The sequence below is a fragment of the Bos taurus genome, chromosome 19 (assembly GCF_002263795.3).
Source record: "Bos taurus isolate L1 Dominette 01449 registration number 42190680 breed Hereford chromosome 19, ARS-UCD2.0, whole genome shotgun sequence".
NCBI lineage: Eukaryota > Metazoa > Chordata > Mammalia > Artiodactyla > Bovidae > Bos > Bos taurus.
Window position 1 is genome coordinate 5,173,155 of NC_037346.1, and position 24,471 is coordinate 5,197,625.

General features: G+C 37.7%; 1 protein-coding gene across 9 annotated transcripts in view; it reads left to right on the forward strand.

The window, feature by feature from the left end:
- The window catches only part of STXBP4 (syntaxin binding protein 4), a 247,550-nt gene that overhangs the window by 83,017 nt on the left and 140,062 nt on the right, over positions 1-24,471 (forward strand). For all 9 annotated transcript variants that reach the window (XR_003030692.2, XR_009491553.1, XM_059878162.1 and 6 more), the window contains 2 exon segments: positions 11,088-11,183; positions 14,721-14,786. Coding sequence is in view for 7 of the 9 variants with exons in the window: in XM_059878162.1 (XP_059734145.1) it covers positions 11,088-11,183; positions 14,721-14,786 (162 nt within the window). In the remaining 2 variants the exon portion in view is untranslated.

Sequence of the window (24,471 nt, forward strand, 5' to 3'; positions counted from 1 at the left end):
TGATAAATGTAGATGCATAACCTCTCAGCAAAATATTACCAAGCTGAATCCAACAGTACATAAAAAGGATCATATACCATGACCAAGTGGGTTTCATTCCAAGTTCACAAGGATGTTTCAACATGCACAAATCAATGAGTGTGATATACCACATCAAGAAAAGAAGTAAAAAACCACATGATCATCTCAACAGATGAAGAAAAAGCATCTGACAAAATTCAACATTCATTCATGATAAAAAACCCTTACCAAACTGGGTGTAGAAGAAACATATCTCAATGTAATAAAAGCTGTGACAAACCCACAGCCGATAGAATATTCAGTGGTAAAAAGCTGAAGACCTTATCACTAAAATCTAGGACAAGGATGGCAATTCTCACCACTTCTTTTCTACATAGTATTAGAAGTCCTAGCACAGCAATCAGATAAAAGATATCCAGATTGGAAGGAAAGAGATAAAGTTCTCATTATTTGCAGATGAAAAGATACTATATATAGAAAACCCTAAAGACTCCCCATAGAAACTACTAGATCTGATCAATGAATTCTGCAAGGCAACAGGGTGCAAGATTAGCATTTAGAAATAGGTTGTATTTCTTTACACTAACAATGAAATATCAGAAAAGGAATGTAAAAAAGCAATACCTTTTAAAATCACACCAAAAAAATGATGCTTAGAAATGAACCTGAATGATGAGGTGAAAACTTATATAACTATAAACATTAATAAAGGTAATTTAAGATGATTCAAAAAAATGCAAAGATATTATATGCTCTTGGATTGGAAGAATTTATATTAAAATGGTCATACTACTCAAAGCAATGTACAGATTTAACCTGATCCCCATCAAATTACCCATGACATTTTTGTCAGAACTGGGAAAAAAAAAAATCCTAAAATATGTCTGAAACTATAGAATTGCCACGAAACCCAGAATTGCCAACCAATTCTGAGGAAAAAGAACAAAACAGGAGGCATAACCTCCCAGATAGATATAATAATCAAAACAACATATATTGGCACAAAAACAGATACAAAGATCAATGGAAAAGAATAGAGAGCCCAGAAATAAACCCATATAACTATGGTCAACTAATCTTTGACAAATAAAGATAGAATATGATAGGAAAAAAGACTTAAATATATGACAAGACACCATGGAACTCCTAGAAGAGAACATTGGCAAAGTATGCTTTGACATAAATTGTACCAGTGTTTTTTTAAGTCAGCTTCCCAAGGTAGTAGAAATAAAAACAAAAATAAACAAATTAGGACCTAATCAAGCTTACAAGCTTTTACACACCAAAGTAAACCCATAAACAAAACAAAGAGACAATCTATGAAATAGGGGACAATATTTACAAACATTGCAACCAACAAGGGCTTAATTTCCAAAACATAGAAATAGCTCATAAAACTCAACAACAACAAACAGATAATCCAATTGAAAATGGACAAAAGACCCAAATAGACATTTCTCCAAAGACGTACAGTTGGCCAATAGGCCCACGACAAGATGTTCAACATCATCAATTATTAGAGAAATGCAAATCAAACTACTATACTTCACACCAATCAGAACAGCCATCATTAAAAAGTCTATAATAACAAATGCTAGAGAGGGTGTGGAGAAAAGGGAACTCCTACACTTTGGTGGGAATGTAAGTTGGCGTAACCACTGTGGAAAGCAGTATGGAAGTTCCTCAGAAAACTGAAAATAGAATTACCATATGATCCAGCAATCCTGCTGGTAGACATATTAGCCAAACAATACATGTACCTTCATAGCAGCACCATTTACAGTGGCCAAGACACAGAAACAACATAATTGTCCATCAACAGATGAATGGATAAAGAAGATAGTACATATGTACAATGGAATACTGCTGCTGCTGCTGCTAAGTCGCTTCAGTCGTGTCCGACTCTGTGCAACCCCATAGACAGGCAGCCCACCAGGCGCCCCCGTCCCTGGGATTCTCCAGGCAAGAACACTGGAGTGGGTTGCCATTTCCTTCTCCAATGCATGAAAGTGAAAAGAGAAAGTGAAGACGCTCAGTCATGTCTGACTCTTCGCAACCCCATGGACTGCAGCCTACCAGGCTCCTCCGTCCATGGGATTTTCCAGGCAAGAGTACTGGAGTGGGGTGCCATGGCCTTCTCCGACAATGGAATACTACTCAGCCATAAAAAAATGGAAGTAGTGCTGTTTGCAGCAACATGGATACACTTAGAGATTATCATACAAAGTGAAGTAACTCAGAAAGACAAATGCCATATGGTATCATTTTTATGTATTGAAGGTGAAGGTGAAGGTGAAGTCGCTCAGTCATGTCTGAATCTTTGCGACTCCATGGACTGTAGCCTACCAGGCTTCTCTGTCCATGGGATTCTCCAGGCAAGAATACTGGAGTGGGTTACCATTTCCTTCTCCAGGAGATCTTCCTGACCCAGGAATTGAACCCGCATCTCCCGCATTGTAGGCAGACGCTTTACCATCTGAGCCACCAGGGAAGTCCTTTTATGTATTAATAGAATCTAAAATATGACACAAATGAACCTATCTACAAAGTAGAAACAGACTCACGGGCAGAGAACAGACTTGTGGTTGCCAAAGACTGAAGTCAGGGGAGGACTGGACTGAGATTTTGTGGTTTGTAGATGCAAACTGTTATTCTCAGACTTTTAACATCTTTCCTGTCTCTTTTAACTCTTATTTCTCTTCCATATTGCCCTAGAATGTCACGCCGATATGTTATAGTATCAAGGTTAAAAATCTTTCCTTAGTTACCCTATCATTTTGCTACCCCGAAATTTAAATAAATTCAAATGTATTTGTTTTAACTTGCTATGTTCATAAACTCTTACATATTAAGATTTTCTTCTGAATTGGTTAATCATTATACTATTGATACACAGTCAAAAATTTAAGTTTTATATGTGAATTTTGATAAAATTTTTAAAGGTAATATTTTAAATGTAAATTCACATTTCAATGGGTTGGAAGGATTATTTGCAGTCCAGTTCTGTCATTTATAAGATTTCCATATATGCCTGGGCCTTTCTAGACTCTTTATTCTACTGGTTGACTTGACTTCATAAGGCTTAATATATTTTCCCACCTTGTTGTTCTTTTCAGATATTACTTTGACTATCTTATCCATATAAATATTAGCCAGAATCTTGCTACTTTGAACTTACAAATTATTTTGGGAAAAATCGACATCTTTATAAGTTTAAATCTATCTGTGAACATGTTTTGGCCTCTTATTCATCTATATCTTCTCAATGGCGTATAATAATACACTTGTATTTTTTTCCAATACAAGCCTTATTAATCTCTGTTAGATTTATTTCCAGATACCTCACACTTTTTTGCCATTATAAACAGTAGGGGTTTTTCAAACACTGTTTATTTTAGAGCAGGTTTCGGTTCACTGCAAAATTAAGGGGAACATACAGAGATTTCCTAAATACCCTCACCTCTATACATGCCTAGCCTTGTCTGTTGTTGCCCTCCCCTTCAGAGTGACACATTTGTTATAATTGACGAGCCTACATTGATAATCACCCAAAGTTTGTAGTTTACACTATGGTTTACTCTTGGTGTATACATTCTGTGTTAGGTTAGGACAAATGTATAGAGACATACATCAATCATTATGGTATCATACAGAATATTTTTATTACATAAAAGATTCTCTGTGTACTGCATATCATGTCTCCACAGCCTTACCCTGCCCCCATCCAAATCCATCACAACCACTGATCCTTTTATTGTCTCCATAGTTTTGCCCTTTCTAGGGTGTCGTATACTTAGAATCATACAGTATATAGCCTTTTCAGATTGGCTTCTTTCAGGCAATAATATGCATTTAATGTTTCTCCATGTCTTTTCATAGCTCTTATCTGGATGGTTATTTATCCATTTACCTACTGAAGAACATCTCAATTGCTCCAAGTTTGGATAGTTATGAATAAAACCTCTGTAAATGTCCATGTGCACGTTTTTGTGTGGACATAATTTTTCAATTTCTTTGCGTAAATACCAAGAAACTTAATCGATGGACCGTATGTTAAAAGGATGTTTAATTTTGCAAGAAGCTGCCAACTCTCTTCCAAAGTGGCTGTACTGACTTATTCTCATCAGCGATGAATGAGCATTCCCAAATACCTAGTGATTTGGGAACTCAGGAAATCACCCAGCTCTCCCTGAATTGAGGCACTGATTTGGCAAAACTGATTCTGCAGCCTTTAGAGTAGGAAGACTGAAGCAGTAAGAGCAGAGTTTCCCTTCCTCTCATCTAGGTGTTATGTTCTTACCTACTTAGTGTGACAGCAGAACATTGTTTTCTAATTGCCAAACAGTATTAGAAGCTATCATACTCATTTCGATGAGGAAAGGCAGAGGTGGTTGGGGGGCTTACATAAGCCAAGTATGGAATGAGCATGCAGAGCTTTCTTAGCAACTGCAAAGAAATACTTGGTCTCCAAATTAGTAATTTACTTCCTTTTTATCAATACTAATATGATTTTAGAGCAGATAAAAATGTATTCAGTATGAGGCATTTTGATAGCAAAAGCAAAGTGCTGATGGTAATTGTACAAGGCCTACATGCCAATAATTCCCTGTTTGTAGCTTCAGATCAAATATTGTGCAAGAGTCATTATATCAGTGTACAAGAATTCTTGTCAACACACAGAAGAGTCCCCATTAAATGTTGGCTTTCCTTTTTTTTTCACCTGAATCCACAAATCCACGATAAGAATCCATTTTTACTTCACCACACTCACATGTGTAACTGAAACAAAAATCTCAAAGCATTACTTAGCCTTTTTTACATCCTTGTGTTCTTATCTAATGCTCAATTCCAGTCCAGTAAATATTAGGTCTTATAATTTACTAATGAGTTATGCACCACCATTTGAAAATACCGTTAAAAATCAGTGCTTGTTGAGTAGCTTACCAGAAACAAATTCTAAAAATACTTTCAGTATTATTCCCAAGTTTTTTTGTTCTATTTTGTTTGTTTGTTTGTTTTAGTTAACATTATAGTGCCCCATATGAATATCAGTTGATCTGAGGTCAGGCTACTGACATTCTGTGAAGATGGGGAAATTCCAGTGTGCTCACCCCCTCAACCATGTCATCTTAAAGAAGAGAATCAGATTTGGTAATCCATCTGTTAAGAATGCTTATTTTTACCCATATGTTTCTCTGGTTTTTTGGCTTGTATTTTCCTTTATTTTTTAAAAATATTTTTACTGAAGCATAATGGATACAGTAATAAATAGAATCATACAATATGTACTCTTTTGTAACTAGCTTCATTTGCTGATCATCCTGTCTGACTCAAGATTTCTTGAAATGCTGTCTTTTAAGAAGGAATTGCTGAGTCTGTAAGTCCTGCTTTTGTTTAGTGGACAAAACCTTTTTGCTTTTGGAATAATATGGCATTTAGAACCAAAAATATAATTATCTTGCTGTGATTCTAGTCATCACTGCTATATTAAAAATTCACACCGTGCTACACCTGCTACTGGCACAAGATTACATCTAGAAAAGGCAAGATTGGAGCCTCCATTTAGCAGTGTTCTAAACTTAGCGTCAGCAGATGATGGTCCATGATGATACGATGGGTTTACCACAGTAATCACGTATCATAAATAGGTTATATTAAAATCACAACTGGGGTCTTTGCTCAGTCAGTTAAGTGATTGTATTTTAACAAGGGAAATAGAATAGAGTGGGAAATATTAACGTAAACTGTGTATAATAAAAGTGATAATGTTTAGCTGATAATTGGGTCATGATATAAATGGTATTTCTCACTGTGTGTAACAGTAAGTACTTTATAGTCACTTCACTATACACTCATCTGTAAAAGATTACTTGTATATTAAACAGCTACAGCGTGTGGCATTGTTAGTTGCTCCGGCACAGGTTATAAGGTAAATAAAACTCAAGCCTGTCCCTCAGGAAATTTAGGGTATAATGTAAGAAAATTCATGGATACAGATAAAGTTTAAAAATGCGTTGTGATAGGGCCATAGTAATAATAGAACTCAGAACACTCAGGGAAAATTCGTAATGGAGGTGGCATATGAGTGAGTTTTCATTTTTTGTTTTGGTGTTTTCTTGGCTATGCCACGTGGCATGCTGGACAGGGGATCAAACTCAGGTCCCCTGTCGTGGAAGCATGGAGTCCTAACCATTGGGCTGCCAGAGAATTCCCTTGAGTGAGTTTTGAATCGTATAGGATTTTATCTGCTCAAGAGGTGATCAGAGTGATGAGTATTAGCATGAAAAAATAAATGTGTATAATGTGATAGTAAGCAGAGAGTAATCTACTTTTTAAAAAAGATAGTTGAGTACATGCAGGTCAGAGAAAAAAGGAAGAATAAATATTAAACTTAGACACTGACTAGATGCTGAAGCTGAAACTCCAGTACTTTGGCCACCTGATGCAAAGAACTGACTCATCTGAAAAGACCCTGATTCTGGGAAAGATTGAAGGCGGAAGGAGAAGGGGATGACAGAGGATGAGATGGTTGGATGGCATCACTGACTCAGTGGACATGAGTTTGGGTAAACTCCGGGAGTTGGTGATGGACAGGGAGGCCTGGCGTGCTGCAGTCCATGGGGTCGCAACAGGTCGGACATGACTGAGCAACTGAATTGACTGATTGTACCTGTTAAGTTGGTAACTATTAAGGAGAATAGTGATATGATCAAAGTGATATTTTAGAAATAGTAATCTTAAATAGTATTGTTTATCTTGGAAGGGGTTAAAGTGGTGGTTGGTAGTCTAGACATGGAACCAAAGAAAGACTGCAAGTATGGATGAATAAAGAGAGGTGAGAAGAATGAGAAAGGAATGGAGAGACAGATCTAAGACATTGACCAAAACAAGTATGCCATCAATGAGGCATGCGTTTGAATGTCAGAGCAAAGGAGAATGAGTTAAAGATAACCCCAAAGTTTTTTATTAGGGTGATTAATGATATACTGGTTCTTTTACTAGGAAGAAGGAATAAGAAGAGAAAGGTAGAGAAGATGATAGGCTCTGTTTTGGAAAGAGTAAGTTCATGATGCTGACTGGTATAAATAACCGAAAGGCAATAAGGAACTATACATCAGGAGAGGGATTTGCAGATTATGTGGAGGGTGATAGTTGTAATGGCATGGCAGTGAACGTTATCACTCAGGGACAGCTTGTAGAGAAGGTGGCAGAAAAGGACAGACTTTGGGGAACTTTTCTCCATTTAAGAAATAGAAATGAAATGAAGTCATTAGAAACAGCCTAAATATCCTGAGGGTAGATGAAATAGTAGAGTATCAAAAACCTAGGGAAGAGAAAGTTGCAAGGACACATGGCTTGAGCAATACTATGTGTGAGAAAGTGATTAACGAAAGTCAATGAGGGGCATATTTTTTCTCATAGCAGGTTGCTTGGTGACACTACAAGTAATTATTATTGAAATGTGGGGAGGGAGGAAAGATATGTAAACCAGATTATAAGAAATAAAAGGATTAGGCAGGAGAAAATAAGGGAATACACAGAAATTTTAAGGAAAGGAGGTAATTGGATGGGCTGGTTCATAATAGAAGGCTTTATCAATAAAATTAGACTGAAACAGAGGTTGTTGTTCTATTCTGTTTAAGATGAATGGAGGTTGTGAATGTGGCCAGTGCAATAGTAGCTATCCAGAATTGGCACAAGTCAAATAACTTAAAAATGATGATGATGGAGCAATAGTGAAGAGAGAATTGAGGGGAGGCCCGCTGAGCGCAGTGCAGTGACTTTCTGTAGGGTCTTATGATACTACATAGCAGACTTGAGAAAGCAGAGTAGAAATGATTCATAATGTTACTTACCAAGTATCACAGAGGTCAGGGGGCCCAAGGGTTGAAAATGATATCATGAGAACCAGGTAAGAGCTGGAGGTAGATTAGAAAATAGGTATCTGTCTGGAATCATTGATGTTAAATAGCAACAGTTTATCTCATTTGATGCTGCTTGTTTCAGTTCAGTTCAGTCGCTCAGTCGTGTCCGACTCTTTGCGACCCTATGAATTGCAGCACGCCAGGCCTCCCTGTCCATCACCAACTCCTGGAGTTCACCCAGACTCACGTCCATCGAGTCAGTGATGCCATCCAGCCATCTCATCCTCTGTCGTCCCCTTCTCCTCCTGCCCCCAATCCCTCCCAGCATCAGAGTCTTTTCCAATGACTCAACTCTTCGCATGAGGTGGCCAAAGTACTGGAGTTTCAGTTTTAGCATCATTCCTGCCAAAGAAATCCCAGGGCTGATCTCCTTCAGAATGGACTGGTTGGATCTCCTTGCAGACCAAGGGACTCTCACGAGTCTTCTCCAACAGCACAGTTCAAAAGCATCAATTCTTCAGTGCTCAGCCTTCTTCACCGTCCAACTCTCACATCCATACATGACCACAAGAAAAACCATAGCCTTGACTAGATGGACCTTTGTTGGCAAAGTAATGTCTCTGTTTTTGATTGAAGCATATTTGTTGTTACCCCAGATTATTTAATATTCTCTTTTATCTAATGAAACAACTCCAAAATAAGAAACTGAATCTTGTTATTAGAATGCAAAAGCCTAAGACTCATCAAAAGAGGATTTTTAAGTTAGCTCTCATAATTAGTATCTAATGTATAACTTTTCTCTCGTATTTTAATATTGACAGTTTCTCCCCTGTGATTGCTTTGTTGCTGTTGTTCAGTTGCTGAGTCATGTCCAACGCTTTGTGGCCCCACGAACTGCATCATACCAGGCTTCCGGTCCTTCACTGTCTCCCAGAGTTTGTTCAAACTCATGTCCATGAATCCGTGATGCCATCCAACCATCTCATCCTCTGTCACCCCCTTCTCCTCTTGCTCTCAATCTTTCCCAGTATCAAGGTCTTTTCCAGTGAGTCGGCTCTTTGCATCAGGTGGCCAAAGTGTTGGAACTTCAGCTTCAGCATCAGTCCTTCCAATGAATATTCAGGACTGATTTCCTTTAGGATTGACTGGTTGGATCTCCTTCCTGTCCAAGGGACTCGCAAGAGTCTTCTCCAATACCACAGTTTGAAAGCATCAATTTTTTGGCCCTCAGCCTTCTTTATGGTCCAACTCTCACATCTGTACATGACTGCTAGAAAAACAATAGCTTTGACTAGACCCGACTTTTGTTGGCAGAATGATCTCTGCTTTGTAATATGCTGTGTAGGTTTGTCATAGCTTTTCTTTCAATGAACAAGTGTCTTTTAATGTCATGGCTTCAGTCACCATCTACAGTGATTTTGGAGCCCAAGAAAGTAAAATCTGTCATCGTTGCTACTTTTTCCTCATCTGTTTGCCATGAAGTGATGGGACCAACAAATTTGGAAAACTCAGCAGTGGCCACAGGACTGGAAAAGGTCCGTTTTCATTCCAATCCCAAAGAAAGACAATGCCAAAGAATGCTCAAACTACCACACAATTGCATTCATCTCACACGCTAGTAAAGTAATGCTTAAAATTCTCCACGCCAGGCTTCAGCAACACGTGAACCATGAACTTCTAGATGTTCAAGCTGGTTTTAGAAAAGGCAGAGGAACCAGAGATCAAATTGCCAACATCCACTAGATCATCAAAAAAGCAAGAGAGTTCCAGAAAAACGTCTATTTCTGCTTTATTGACTATGCCAAACCCTTTGACTGTGTGGATCACAGTAAACTGGAAAATTCTAAAAGAGATGGGAATACCAGACCACCTGACTTGCCTCTTGAGAAACCTGTATGCAGATTAGGAAGCAACAGTTAGAACTGGACATGGAACAACAGACTGGTTCCAAATAGGAAAAGGAGTACGTCAAGGCTGTATATTGTCACTCTGCTTATTTAACTTCTATGCAGAGTACATCATGAGAAGCGCTGGGTTGGAAGAAGCACAGGCTGGAATCAAGATTGCCGGGAGAAATATCAATAACCTCAGATATGCAGATGACACCACCCTTATGGCAGAAAGTGAGGAAGAACTAAAGAGCCTCTTGATGAAAGTGAAAGAGGAGAGTGAAAAAGTTGGCTTAAAGGTCAACATTCAGAAAACTAAGATCATGGCATCTGGTCCCATCATTTCATGGCAAATAGATGGGGAAACATTGCACACAGTGGCTGACTGTTTTTCTGGGCTCCAAAAGCACTGCAGATGGTGAATGCAGCCATGAAATTAAAAGACGTTTACTCCTTGGAAGGAAAGTTATGACCAACCTGGACAGCATGTTCAAAAGCAGAGACATTACTTTGCCAACAAAGGTCCATCTAGTCAAGGCTATGGTTTTTCCAGTAGTCATGTATGGATGTAAGCGTTGGACTATAAAGAAGGCTGAGTGCTGAAGAATTGAGGCTTTTGAACTGTGGTGTTGGAGGAGACTCTTGAGAGTCCCTTGGACTGCAAGGAGATCCAACCAGTCCATCCTAATGGAGATCAGTCCTGGGTGTTCATTGGAGGGACTGATGTTGAATCTGAAACTCCAGTACTTTGGCCACCTGATGAGAAGAGCTTTCTCATTTGAAAAGATCCTGATGCTGGGAAAGACTGAGGGCTGGAGGAGAAGGGGATGACAGAGGATGAGATGGTTGGATGGCATCACCGACTCAGTGTACATGGGTTTGGGTGGACTCCGGGAGTTGTTGATGGATAGGGAGGTCTGGCGTGCTGCGGTTCATGGGGTCGCAAAGAGTCAGACATTACTGAGCGACTGAACTGATGGGACCAGAGGCCATGATTTTCATTTTTTGAATGTGGAGTTTTAAGCCAGCTTTTCACTCTCGTCTCTCACCCTCTTTAAGAGGCTCTTTAGTTCCTCTTTGCTATTTGCCATTAGGGTGGTATCATCTGCATATCTGAGGTTATTGATACTTCTCCTGAGAGTCTTGATTCCAACTTGAGATTCATCCAGCCTGGCATTTGCATCATGTATTTTGCATATATGTTAAATAAGCAGTGTGGTGATACATAATCTTGACTTACTTCTTTCCCAATTTTGAACCAGTCCATTGTTCCATGTTCTGTTCTAACTCTTCCTTCTTATCTTGCATACAGATTTCTCAGGAGGCAGGTGATTCCTTAGAAACAGATGAAGTGGAAAAGCTTAAGCATGAAAGAAATAACGCCTTGGAAGAAGTGAAGACACTTAAGGTAATCTCCAATTTAGCTTCCTTATATTTTCTTTTGTATAAAGAAAAGAAAGAAAATTATCTTGTGTTGAATTCTGGAGTATCGAGACTTAGTTTTTGTTTTTTTTTAAGAATATCAATATCAAATAGCTTAGTATAGAGTATTAATATCAAATTAATATTTATTTCCTTAGCTGACCTTTTAGAGAGTAAATTTTTTAGCTCATATACTCATTATTTATATTTCACAGTCAGTGATTTCCTCAGCTGACCTTTAGAGAGTAAATTTTTTAGCTTACATACTCATTATTTGTATTTCACAGATTTGGTGTGAACAGTGTGATTTGTAATCATACCTTCTAATCTGACTACTTCTAACCCCTTTTTTTTTTCACACTGGTGGGAAGAAAAGAGAGCCAATGAAGCAAGCCATGACAATTTTAGATCCTCAGATGTTCATTGGAAAATACATTTTCTCCTGTATTCATGTGAATGCTTCAGGGACATCTTGTTTTGCTAACATAATTTGAAATTAATGGATTGAGATTTAAGGGAAATAAAAACACAATATATTTCCCAAATATACTGTGAGATTTTGTTTCTCTATATATGTTTTAATTTTGTGTTTAGAATATTAAATTTGTATCTTAATTTTTATGGAAAGCCATTATATTTTTCAGGTCTTCAAGAAAAGCAGTGTAACTATTTGTTTTCCACTAATTCATCATAGGAATATATTTAAACTTTTTTATGTGTTTATTTTTGGCTGTGCTGGGTCTGAATTGCTGCACAGACTTTCCTCTAGTTGCAGAGAGTGGGGGCGACTCTCTAGTTGCAGTACACGGCCTTTCGTGTGATGACTTGGACAGCTGCAGAGCGCGGGCTCCAGGGCATGCGGGATTCAGTAGCTGTGGCACATGGGCCCAGCAGTTGTGGTGCCCAGGTTCTAGAGCACAGGTTCAATAGTTGAACCTGTGCACAGGCTTTGTTTCTCCATGGCATGTAGGACTTTTCCTAGGTCACGTTTCGAAAGCCTGAGTCACCTGCATTGGCAGGCAGATTCTTTATCACTGAGCCACCAGGGAAGCCCCAAATTATTTTTAATTAGTTTTTAAATAACTGAAATTCTATTATTTGTTTCATTTTTATTGAGGTAAAATCTTTACACCAAATTAAAAAAAGAAAGAAATTTCCTTGCTACCTTAGTTTTTAAATTCTGACCTCTAGAGGAAGCTATTGTTTAACATATCTTATTTACCCTTTCAGAGACTTTCTCTGTGTACTCAACCATATGCTAAAAAATATGTGTATATATGCTTCTTTTAGTTCCACAGAATTGTTTCATATATTATACACTTTTTTACAACTTATCTTCTTTTTTTCTCTTTGTTGTTAGCATTATATCTTGGATAACTTTTCAGGTTAATATATAAGAATCTACCTAATTCTTTTCAGTGCCTCTCCTATCCTCCAAAGGTTCTGTTCCAGATTATTTAACCAGTTCCCTATGATGAAATGAAAAAGATCTGAGAGCCTCAGAAAATTCTGATGAACCATAAGATTCAATGACTTACACAGAGTAAATTATATAAAAATGCTATCTTACCAGTATAACCAACACTACAGATGTTTTTTAAGAGAATAAGAAAAAACTACTGTCAATTATTAAAGCTAAATTTATATTTTTCATCTTAATTCTTGATCATGTCTAACTCTTTGTGACTGTAGTTTGCCAAGCTCCTGTGTCTATGAAATTCTCCAGGCAAGAACAAAGGAGGTTGCCATTCCCTACTGCAAGGGATCTTCCTGACCCAGGGATCAAACCCGGGTCTTCTGCATTGCAGACAGATTATTTACTGTCTGAGCTACCATGGAAGCCCCAATGTTTATCATTGTTAAATTTAGTGATATATTTTTGTTTTTTACTGGAATATCAGTGGTAATAATTAGAATTTTAATTTAAAGATGTATTCATTTAACATTTAAACAAAGCTTTCCAGAGGAACTATTGAGTAAATCAGGATTTGCATTTAAAATTTACGAGATGTAACTGAACATATCCTACTGTGATAAAACCTGAAGTCACAGGTAAAATATATTCTGTATAATTTCCTTCACCTGAAAACCTATCTGTTGGCTGAGAGACATTTGCTTAAATACAGAAAACACTACACAGCAATAAATGTTTTGTTTGAGATAATAATCTTTGTACTTTGAGTTTTTCTGCTTGTACTATACCACATATACACAAAAAGCAGAGGTTGTCAAATGGATTTCACAGAATGTGTAGATGTCTCTCATCACTCCCCATTATCCTGTGACATCTCTGTTTATCATGTCTGATTTAAGGTACAAGTAAAAATGGAAACAAGAAAATTTGATGCCAATGGCTAATTTTTATTCTGCAAGAATGATTTTTAAAGGTTCCATGGGCTTTATTTAACTTAAAGGCTTTCCGCAGAGTTCACATTGCTACTGCTTTGCAAAGTTGAATGAAAATAGATATATTTTCCATTTACAGATGCGAAAAACTAGGACACCAAGAGTGAAGGTGACCTACCAGAGCATAAAAGCCTAGGAGCCAGAAGTTTCTTGGCTCCTGTTCTGTGGCAGATTCGTTAGATTGCTATATTGTATTCATCTTCACGTACCTTCATTTCATCTCTTAGACAAGAATGAGCTCAAGTATAGCAGAAAGTAGATTGCTTCTTGTAAACATTCCATGAATGTTTACCACTCATTATAATCTTCTAGCAATTCCTCTGCTCAGGTTATAAGTAAAATGGCTCTTAAAGTATCTCTGATTTGATCAATAAAATGTGGATTTATGACATAACAAAATTGAACATTTTAGCGTGTTATTCTCAATATCCTTAATTTTAAGTTCAAAGATTTTAATATTTGTTTGGGATGCCAATGTTATTCCACCTTAGTAACTATTATTTCATATTTTGATTACACTAGTTATATGTTCATTTTTATGGATAATCTTACAAAAATTAGCTAAATTGGGAACATTATGGTCAACTCTGTTTCATAGTCCTCTTTCGTATGTACGGTAAGAGGGACTTCTAAGTTACAATAGTCATGCTCTTCAATTTGCAAACTCTTTGACAGTGATAGCTATTATCTAGCATTTAGTTGACATTTATACATTTTGATCCTGATTGACTTATTTTGGATCTCAGATTTTTAGGTTTTTTAAAAAGTGGCTAGTAAGGAGTTTCCTGGTGGCCTAGTAGTTAGGAGTCCAGGCTTTCACTGCCGTAGCCTGCATTCAATTTCTGGTCAGGAAATGAAGATCCTGCATGCTGCCTGGCACAGGAAAAAAGTGTGACTAATTATAGTAACAGAAAATATGTTTACATCCCAATTATACTGTAAAGAGCTAATTACTTTTAAATGGCATGTATAAGGCAGAAAAGTGACTGGGAGCTACAAATCCAGATTCTAGAAACTGGATGTTTGAGGAATTTGTAAGCCTTGAAACAAAGCCCTAAAAATCATGCTCATTGATGCCTTCTTAACAGGTTGTTAATTCAGTGGCTTTTTAATACAGGAAAAATTGTTTGAATCGGAAAGGCAGAGGAAGCAATTGACAGAAGAACTCCAGAATGTGAAACAAGTAAGTGCATATATTGTTTATTTGTGTCTTGTGGATGTGTGTATAGACAAATGAGGTATAAGTGCAATGCATTGATATGTGTAATATCTGAGAGCCTACAGATATAAACAGCATAGCATAGTGTACTGCTGCTTTCAGAGTTGGGGATCTGTGGACTGAAACGATCAGGCTCATTGCTTTTCTACCCTTTTTTTCTTTCTCTTCTATTTTTCCTTTTTCTTTTCTTCTGTTACTCATATTCATTTTATTAAAAGTAAAAGCAAATCAAGGGGGGGGGGGGAAACTTGCAAGCCAGAGCATTTTTAAATTTTTTTTAGTAATAAAAAGTAAAAATTTATTTTCACTCTTTATCATTCTTCGAAGAATTTTAAGTAACTTACAGTGAAACAAATGCAATGATATCATGAAATAGAGATACCAGTAACAAATAAAAGGTTAATAAGAGTAGAAAGTTAAGAGGACATTGCTATAGAACAGTGGCAGTCACCTGATTTTGAATCTCCCCAATATTATCCTCCCAGAAAACATAACATTTACAGAGCACATAAAACCATACAGGAACCCACACCTTTTTTTTTTTTTTGGATACATCATGCATGGCTTCTGGGATCTCAGTTCCTCGACTGGGAATTGAAACTGGGCCCACGGCAGTAAAAGCACTGAGTCCTAACCCCTGGACTGCCAGACAAGTCCCAGGACCTCTACCTTAAATGTGGCTATTGGATAGAGAGCACCAGAACCTTCACGGCACATATAAATAGAATTCAAAATTCCAACAAACTGTTGCAACTTGCCTGCCACTGAAACGTGAAAGCAGGGGAGGCTTAAAAACTCTGAAAAGAGTAAGGAGAACAGAGTAATCAGACAAAGTACTGCAAGTAAGATCGCCTCCAGAAAGAGAAAAATGCAACTATTAATGACAAAATACTAAACAGTGGCCAGGATTTGGTGGTTCTCAGAACTTGAGGAAGTATGTGCAACCAGAAGCAGCAGCGTTCTAGAATCATTGTTTGGAGAAAAGAATCAAATAAATAGAGAAGGGGTGGTATCCCTTGGAGGCTAAGAAATAATGAGAAAAAAGGAAATAAGAGGGGGAAATTAAGGGTCTTGCAGAAATGAAAGAGAAACAAGACATACCAAGCCTCCTCCATGTACCCTCCACCATGACCATCAACAACATGATCCATAAAAAGAAATTGCACAGAAGAGGGTGCTGTTGAACTAAGAACTCTTTCTGTGAAAGAAAAAGGAATTGGAAAAAAACAAAAAATCTGTCCTTGTCATTACAAAACAACTGTAAATATCAGACAATATGAATTAAAGCTTTCTTCCTGATGAAAATACCGCAGAACAATTCAACCTTAAAACTGTAACACAGAATAACTCAAAATAAGGAATTAAAAACAAAGACTTAGAAAATGACAAAAAAACAGGGATAAATGAAATGAGAGTTGATAAAACCTGGGAAAGAAAGAGAAGAAAAAGACAAAATGATACTAGAAATGAAAACTATATTACAGGTTACCCAAGGAAGAATATAATCAAATGAAAAGGTATCAAAGTAAACCAGAAAAATAAGAATGAAGTAAGTAAAGGATTTTCATGAGGAAGTAAATCAAAACAACTGAACAGCACTAATATTTTGAACTATAATCCAAGAACACTTTCAGAAGTAAAAGATGACCTGGAATTATTATTGGGTGGTGGGGAAAGGTCAGTTTAGGGTACATCCTAGCAGGCTTTAAAGACGGAGGGGAAGTGCGTGGTCCCTCCAAATGAGAGGTCAGATAACGCGCAGAGGTGATAGAGTGAGACCAGCACCAGCCTCCTGACGCAGCATACAAAGTAAGGCGTTTGCAGGGCGGCGTCTTCACGAAACGAAAGGATGTGTGAATCAAGAATACTGTATCCCACCAAGTCGACTTTTAGATATCAAGTCAACAGTTACAAATGTGCCAGTATTCAGGAAATAATATATGCATATAGTATTCCTGAAGAATCTGGTAGAGGTGAGTTTTCCCCAGCCAAAAAATGACTGGGGTAACTTTGGCAAGAATTTCCAAACAATGAGCATTTCCTATATGTTACTGTATAGCCAAGCCCAAAAAGAAAGATGCCGTTTTGCAATTTTTTTTTTTTTTAATGAGAGGATGAGGGAGAATAAAAGGGGAAAACAGCATAAGATCATTCTGTAGTATAATGGTCAGTGAATATCACTTCAAACTGACAGCAAACAATAAAAAGATTAGGTAAAGACTGAGCAAATTTTTGGATTTTGTAGAATGAAAATATGGATCTTCCAATTACCAAAAGAAATCCTTTTTAAAAAAAGCAAAAATGTCAAAATGCAGTAAATATATACAACAATTTCAACAGAAGGCAGTATAACAGAATAGAGACTGAATACAATAGTAATCTAATATAAATGGGATAATTTAAATGGGTTTTCATAGGAAAATATAGTTTACCAAAACTGGCCTCAGTAGAGGTAGAAGCTTAACCATAGAAGAAATAAAGTTACCAAGAAGGCACCCTACAGAAAAGGACCAGGCCAAAATCGTTTCACAATTTCGTTTCACAAAGTTTTAACCAAAACTTTGGCATTTAATCCCAGAACTACATAAATGGGTTCAGATATTTTAAAAAAGCAGAAAGAGAAAGAAACAAAGAAAAATTCCAAATTCTTTCCTGGGAGGAAGTATAACATTGATGTCTAAACCTGACAAAAGTATCACAAAAAGAAAGAATGCAGTTAAAAAACTGCAGACTAAAAAAGCAACCAGGGACATATGAATTGGAAAAGAATAAATAAAACAGTAACATAATAGAAATCTTGAAAACCCTAAAGAATCAATGATAAAAAGAACTCGTTGGGAAATTCACAAGCTAGCAAGAAATAAAATTAATATGCAGAACTCAGTTACTGGACCACATACACAAATTGTAAGGAGAAGTTTTAGTCGTCTAGATGAAACCAAAAATTATGTAGAAAAATGGGTAAAAGACATGAACAGACCATTCACTGAAAAAGTTATTGAAGGTCATATGAAACATATAAAAAGATTTTCAGTCTTTCCCACAAGAGAAATGTCAATTAAATCTATGTTGAGATAGGACTTCCAGCTCCTAGTACTGAGCAAGATACAGAGAATGTTCTCCAACAGAAAACAGCTCTAAAACTGGTTTTGTTACACAGGTTTTAAGGAATTACCAAAGGAATTGGAACATGAACATAGACACCTGCTCCTCTGGGAAGAAGGGAACTATGTGAACTAGATTTCTTGATCCTGGTTTTAAGCTTGGAGCTGGGAGAGGGCAACGGCACCCCACTCCAGTACTCTTGCCTGGAAAATCCCATGGATGGAGGAGCCTGGTGGGCTGCAGTCCATGGGGTTGCAAAGAGTCGGACTCGACTTTAGCGACTTCACTTTCACTTTTCACTTTCATGCATTGGAGAAGGAAATGGCAACCCACTCCAGTGTTCTTGCCTGGAGAATCCCAGGGACGAGGGAGTCTGGTGGGCTGCCGTCTATGGGGTCGCACAGAGTCGAACACGACTGAAGTGACTTAGCAGCAGCAGCAACAATTTAATACCAGTGGAAACTGACCCCCAGTTAGGGTCACTTGATGTTTGAAAATGTTCACAGACACTTTAATGAGGAAGCACTGCTTATCATCAGGGCTTCCCTGGTGGCTCAGTCAGTAAAGAATCTGCCTGCAATGCGGGAGACCTGGGTTCGATCCCTGGGTTGGGAAGATCCCCTGGAGAAGAGAACAGCTACCCACTCTAGTATTCTGGCCTGGAGAATTCCATGGACTGTATGGTCCATGGTGTCACTCGAGTCGGACATGACTGAGTGACTTTTACTTTCACTGCTTATTACCATACATGGTGCTAGAACAAGGGAATATTTGTGTGAGAAAAATCTAATCTTAACCCCTACTTCATATCATATTCAAAGTTCAGTTCAGTCACTCAGTCATGTCTGACTCTTTGAGACCCCATGAACTGCAGCACGCCAGGCCTCCCTGTCCATCACCAACTCCCGGAGTTCACTCAAACTCACATCCATTGAGTCGGGGATGCCATCCAGCCATCTCATCCTCTGTCATCCCCTTCTCCTCGCTAACTCCAAATGGATTATAGATCTAAACATAAACTAAAATTTAAATTCAAAAGAAACTTTTGTGATGTTGGGTTAAGCAAGGTTATCAAGCTGTATATCTAAAATGAGTAAATTTTACTATATTTAAATTCTACCTTAACAAAGCTACTTTTTAAAAATATGCCAATACAGTTTTTCTTCCGTTAACAAAAATTCAGATGCTTGACGGTGCATTGTTGATGAGGCTGTTGTGAAACAGGCATTTTCATACATGCTAGTGGTAGTGCAACGGAGAAGGCAATGGCACCCCACTCCAGTACTCCTGCCTGGAAAATCCCATGGATGGAGGAGCCTGGTGGGCTGCCGTCTATGGGGTCACACAGAGTAGGACACGACTGAAGCGACTTCACTTTCACTTTTCACTTTCATGCATTGGAGAAGGAAATGGCAACCCACTCCAGTGTTCTTGCCTGGAGAATCCCAGGGATGGGCGAGCCTGGTGTGCTGCCATCTCTGGGATCACACAGAGTCGGACACGACTGAAGTGACTTAGCAGCAGCAGCAGTGGTAGTACAAAACAGCACACAGCTGCGAAGGAGAATTGGGCATTTCTAATAAATTGATGTGTACATTTACCATTGAGCCTGGCAACCTCACTTCTAGGAATTTACCCCAAAGAGATACCTGTAATACTATTGAAATACCTAGGCACAGTATTTTTTTGTGGTATTATATGTAATAAGAAAATATTAGAAACTACCTTAATCTTCAGTATAGATGATTGAATGAACTACGATCCACACATGCAGTGGAGCACTCTGCTACTGAAGGAAATCTTAACTCAGTAGCACAGAGTGATTTCCAGGAGATGCTGTCAAATTTAAAAAAAAAAGTACAAAAGAGTATGTATGGTATTATCCTTTATTTTAAAAAAATAACCATACTGAAGAAAAAGAATCAATTCAAGTAATTTACCAACATGGTATTTATGTTCAGTGTTTGACAGGTTGCAATCGAGTTAGAAAAGAATCGAAAACAAATCCCAAACGTTTTATAGTATGAGAAAAATTGAATAGCATGTGTTGTTGTCTTGTTTCTGAGGTATGGCCAAAGCCATTCTGAAACAATTTAAACAATTTTAAGATGTAATAATGCATGCGTGCTCAGTCTCTTTAGAGTCTGACTCTTTGCGACCCCCATGGACTGTAACTCACTGGGCTCCTCTATGCTTGGGATTCTGCAGGCAAGAATACTGGAGTGGGTTGCCCTACCCTCCTCAAGGAGATCTTTGCAATGCAGGGATCAAGCCCGTGACTGTTATGTCTCCTGCATGGGCAGGCCAGTTCTTTGCCACCAGTGCCACCTGGGAAGCCCAAGGCGTAATATAGGTCTCCTATATTACAAAATCAAGTGTTTTGATTGTTGTTGAAAGCCAGAATCTCAGTGAAAAATCAAAGAAATACAAAGCAGAATTTAGGAAGTCAAGAAAGAATCCTTTGAATGGACTAGATTTGAAGGTATCACTCTGAATGCATTATTTCTAAAATATATATGTATCTATGTGAATATGAATATATATGTGCCCATATATATGTATGTGTGTGCAGTTTATATGTGTGTGTGTGTGTGTATTCCTAGCTCTAACAGCTAGAAGAGCCAAGAATCACATATCCCACTAGCAATGAGCACCTAGCATATCCAAGTGCCTAGAAACTATTCCCCACTAATAAGAATCCAGGCTTCTTGGAGAAATAACTGATTTCAAGACTGAGGGTGGGTAAGTACAAAATAAGCTTGAAATGTCTTATGCCAGAAAATAAGGAAATCCCCAAAATGATCAGCGTGTGTCATAAGAAACTAGCTTGATGCACCACCCTCCACTGACCAGTCTGAAAGTAGTTGAGCACCAAAATAATTAAATATAGTGATGAACTAACAAACCATTGGAAAAAAGTGATTCATGAGTCCATACCATTAGTAAAGAAGTGAATTAATTCATGGAGAGAGCTGAGGGCTCTTGCTCATTAAAGACTGTTGAGTGCTGACTGGTAACAACAGTTATCAGAGTAGCTGCCAGATTTGGGAAGTCAGCATTTTGCATGTTTCAGTAATGACTGGATCAGACTAGAATCATAAATTGCTTAATCTAGGGGGAATTTTTTTTATGACAAGCAGAATATTCACATATTTATATGGCTTTAAAGTGGCTGTCTATAAACTGCTTATTAATTGCAAGAGGAAAACAGTAATTATATGGTAGTGAAATCCTAGACAACTCCTAAACTGGTACAAAAAAATGGATATCACCAGTGAAGAACAGATGGATATGTGTGACTTCAAATGCGAAACCTTGAAAGGACACAACATCACTTATGTAGTGTTATGGCTGAGAATGTATGAACCTGAACCTGGCCGTGAGGAAGCATCAGCCAAGCCCCAAATGAGGACAGTTTTATTTATTTGTAAAGGTGTATGTATCTGTGTGTCTGTGTGTGTATAGTGTTATATTCTTGAGAAATGTGAATGCCATAAAAAATAAAAGAATGAAAAGAAAGAAGAACCAAAGAAAGAGAGAAAGAAAAGGACAAGGTAAAGAGGCAGGGAAGGAGGAGAGAGTGAGAGAGACGGAAGAAAGAAAAAGAAAGAAAAATGAAGAAAGGATGATGGGAGGGAAGAAGGGTGGGGGGGGAGTTCCAGATTAAAAGACGGTAAAGAGACATGAAACTAAATAAAATACCTGACCCTAGACTCGATCCTGCACTGAAATGGGGAAAACACTACAAGGGATGTTACTGAGTCAGTTGACAAAATTGGAATACAGATGACAGATTAGGTAATAGTATTGGCTCTGTGTTGAATTTCTTAAATCTGATAGCTGTACTATGGTTGTGTAAGAGAAATCCTTTTACTTAAGAAATACTGAAGTTTATAGGAATAAAGAACCCTTGAATAGTTAGAATATGTGTGTACATATTTACATATTTGTGTATATATGTGAGAGATTGAGAGTCTGCAAAATCTTGGTAGCAGCAACCTCAAAATATCAGTGGCTTGCAAGAATATTTTATTTCTCACTCATGAACATGTTGGCAAAAAAGTGACTTTGTGAATTAGGTAAATCTGGGCAAAGGATGTAAAGATGTTCTTTGTACTGTTCCTACTCTTTCGAGTCTTGTGTACACTTGAAGTTATTTCCAACTAAAAAGTCTGTAAAAGTCCTCTATTTTTTGACCAAAAACTTTTGGACCCCCATTTTATTAAGCTTTGTTGTAGTTCGGTGCTATATCTGCATCAGTTTATATGGCCAGGCCTTTTTACATATTAGTGTATCTTTGCATCCTGCAAGTGGACATTTATAAGTGAAAAGTGAAGTGTTGATCACTCAGTCGTGTCCAAGTCTTTGCAACCCTATGGACTATAACTCGCCAGGATCCTCTTTCCATGGAATTTTCCAGGCAAGACACTGGAGGGGTAGCCATTCCCTTCTCCAGGGGATCTTCCCTACCCAGGGATCAACCTGGGTTCTCCCACCTTGCAGGTGGATTCTTTGTTATCTGAGCCAGAAGGGGATCCCATTTTCAAATATTCTTTCTCAATTTTTACATATAGAATAAATTAGAGGGTGGGTTTTTTCCCCCCATTTAATTAAATTTTTCTTTTCTTCAGAATGCTTAGAACTTAAAAGTTTTGGAATATCAAGCATAGTTAATTAAGGTAATATGATAGTGTGTGTGTGTGTGTGTATATATATATAATAGCACATAGTAATTATTTAATAAATATTAACTATTATGGTCATTATTATTAATAATAGAAGAAATATTAGGTGCAGAGAAATAGGTGAAAATGATTTGTTTTAACAATTTTATTTAGAGGAATAAAACCTAATTTTGACTGAGAGAATAAGGAGACTTTGTAGAGAAAAGGTGACCCTGAACTAGACCATACATGTGTGAACTAGACCATACATGTGAAGGGGAGAGCACGCCAAGCAAAGAGTGCAACCTGAGAATCATGGTACGAAAGAAAAAGTCTTATCTTGAGAGTCAAAATCAGCTGAGTTTGTATGCTAATTTAACTATTATCTCTTAATGTTTTTGTATCTAAAATGTGATGATAACATCTGTTTATAATTTGTTCATAGGACTTGAGAGTTTAAGAGCCTAAAACTACCAGGAATATAATAAATTCCTAAAAAATAATAATTTGTATTTGTATTAGTTCATCATCATCACCTTGTCATTATTAAAGGCTTGGGGACATAAGGAAAACATGAACAGATGAAAGCATTAGGAAATAACATTTGAGGGCTGTCGGGGAGTTTTTGTGTTGGAACCATAGCAGGCAGGCACTTGAATACCAGTCTAAGATTTTAGACAATGGATCGCCACTGAAGGTATTTGACAAGAGAAGAAAGATCAACTTGTTCCATCTATAATCTGACTCCTCTTTCCTCCACACTCTACATCTAACTTGTTGGCCCTCCTGTTTAAAAACTGCAGTTTTGCCACTTTTTATCACTTCCATCACTGGTCTAAGCCATCATCATCTCCTGTCTGTTGAAACTATAACTTCCTACCAGATCACCCAGCTTTTACCCTTGCCCCACTCCCATACAGTCTAATCTGAACACAGCAGCCAGAAATAGGCTTTTTTTTTTTTTTAATTTTTAAACTTTACATAATTGTATTAGTTTTGCCAAATATCAAAATGAATCCGCCACAGGTATACATGTGTTCCCCATCCTGAACCCTCCTCCCGCCTCCCTCCCCATACCATCCCTCTGGGTCGTCTCAGTGCACCAGCCCCAAGCATCCAGTATCGTGCATCGAACCTGGACTGGCATCTCGTTTCATACATGATATTTTACATGTTTCAATTGGCTTTTAAAACTTGTTAGAACCTGTCTAACTTTCCATCTCAGAGTGAAAGCCCAGCTCCTACAGAGCCTGCCCTCCCTGGTCTGCCCTCCTACCCCCACCCCACACCCCTTTTCCTCAGTGACCCCATCTCTTACTACTTTCCCCCCACCTACCCTCCTTGTTCTCCAGCCCCTCTACCTCCCTGCATACCCCACTAACGCTCCAGCTTTCACTGTCGGTGGATAAGTTTTTTGGCATTCCTGATTGCTTTCTTGTGTATTATTTACTTGTTAAACTTGTGTCCTTTATCTGTATCCACCAACTAGAGGGTAAGCTTCATGAGGAGGGTGGCTGTCTTTCATGTGTTCTCTAATTTACCTTAGAACCATCACTGACATAGAGTAGTATTCAGTAAATATCTGGTGAATGGATGGATGAAGAATGGTGAATGAAGACTACCTATACATTAAGAAAGTTAACCTAACAGCAGATTTGGAAATAACTGAGTATCAGATAAGAGGCTTTTATAAAAGTCTAGACCTGCAGTTTCTAATAGAAATATATTGGAAACCAACTATGCCTTGTCAGTTTTCTAGTAACCACATTTTTTAAAAGCATGAAAAGAAACAGGTAAAATTATCTTAGATATATTTTTAGTCTAATATGTCTAAAATATGGTCATTTTAACATGAAAAAGTATTAAAAATTCATTAGGCA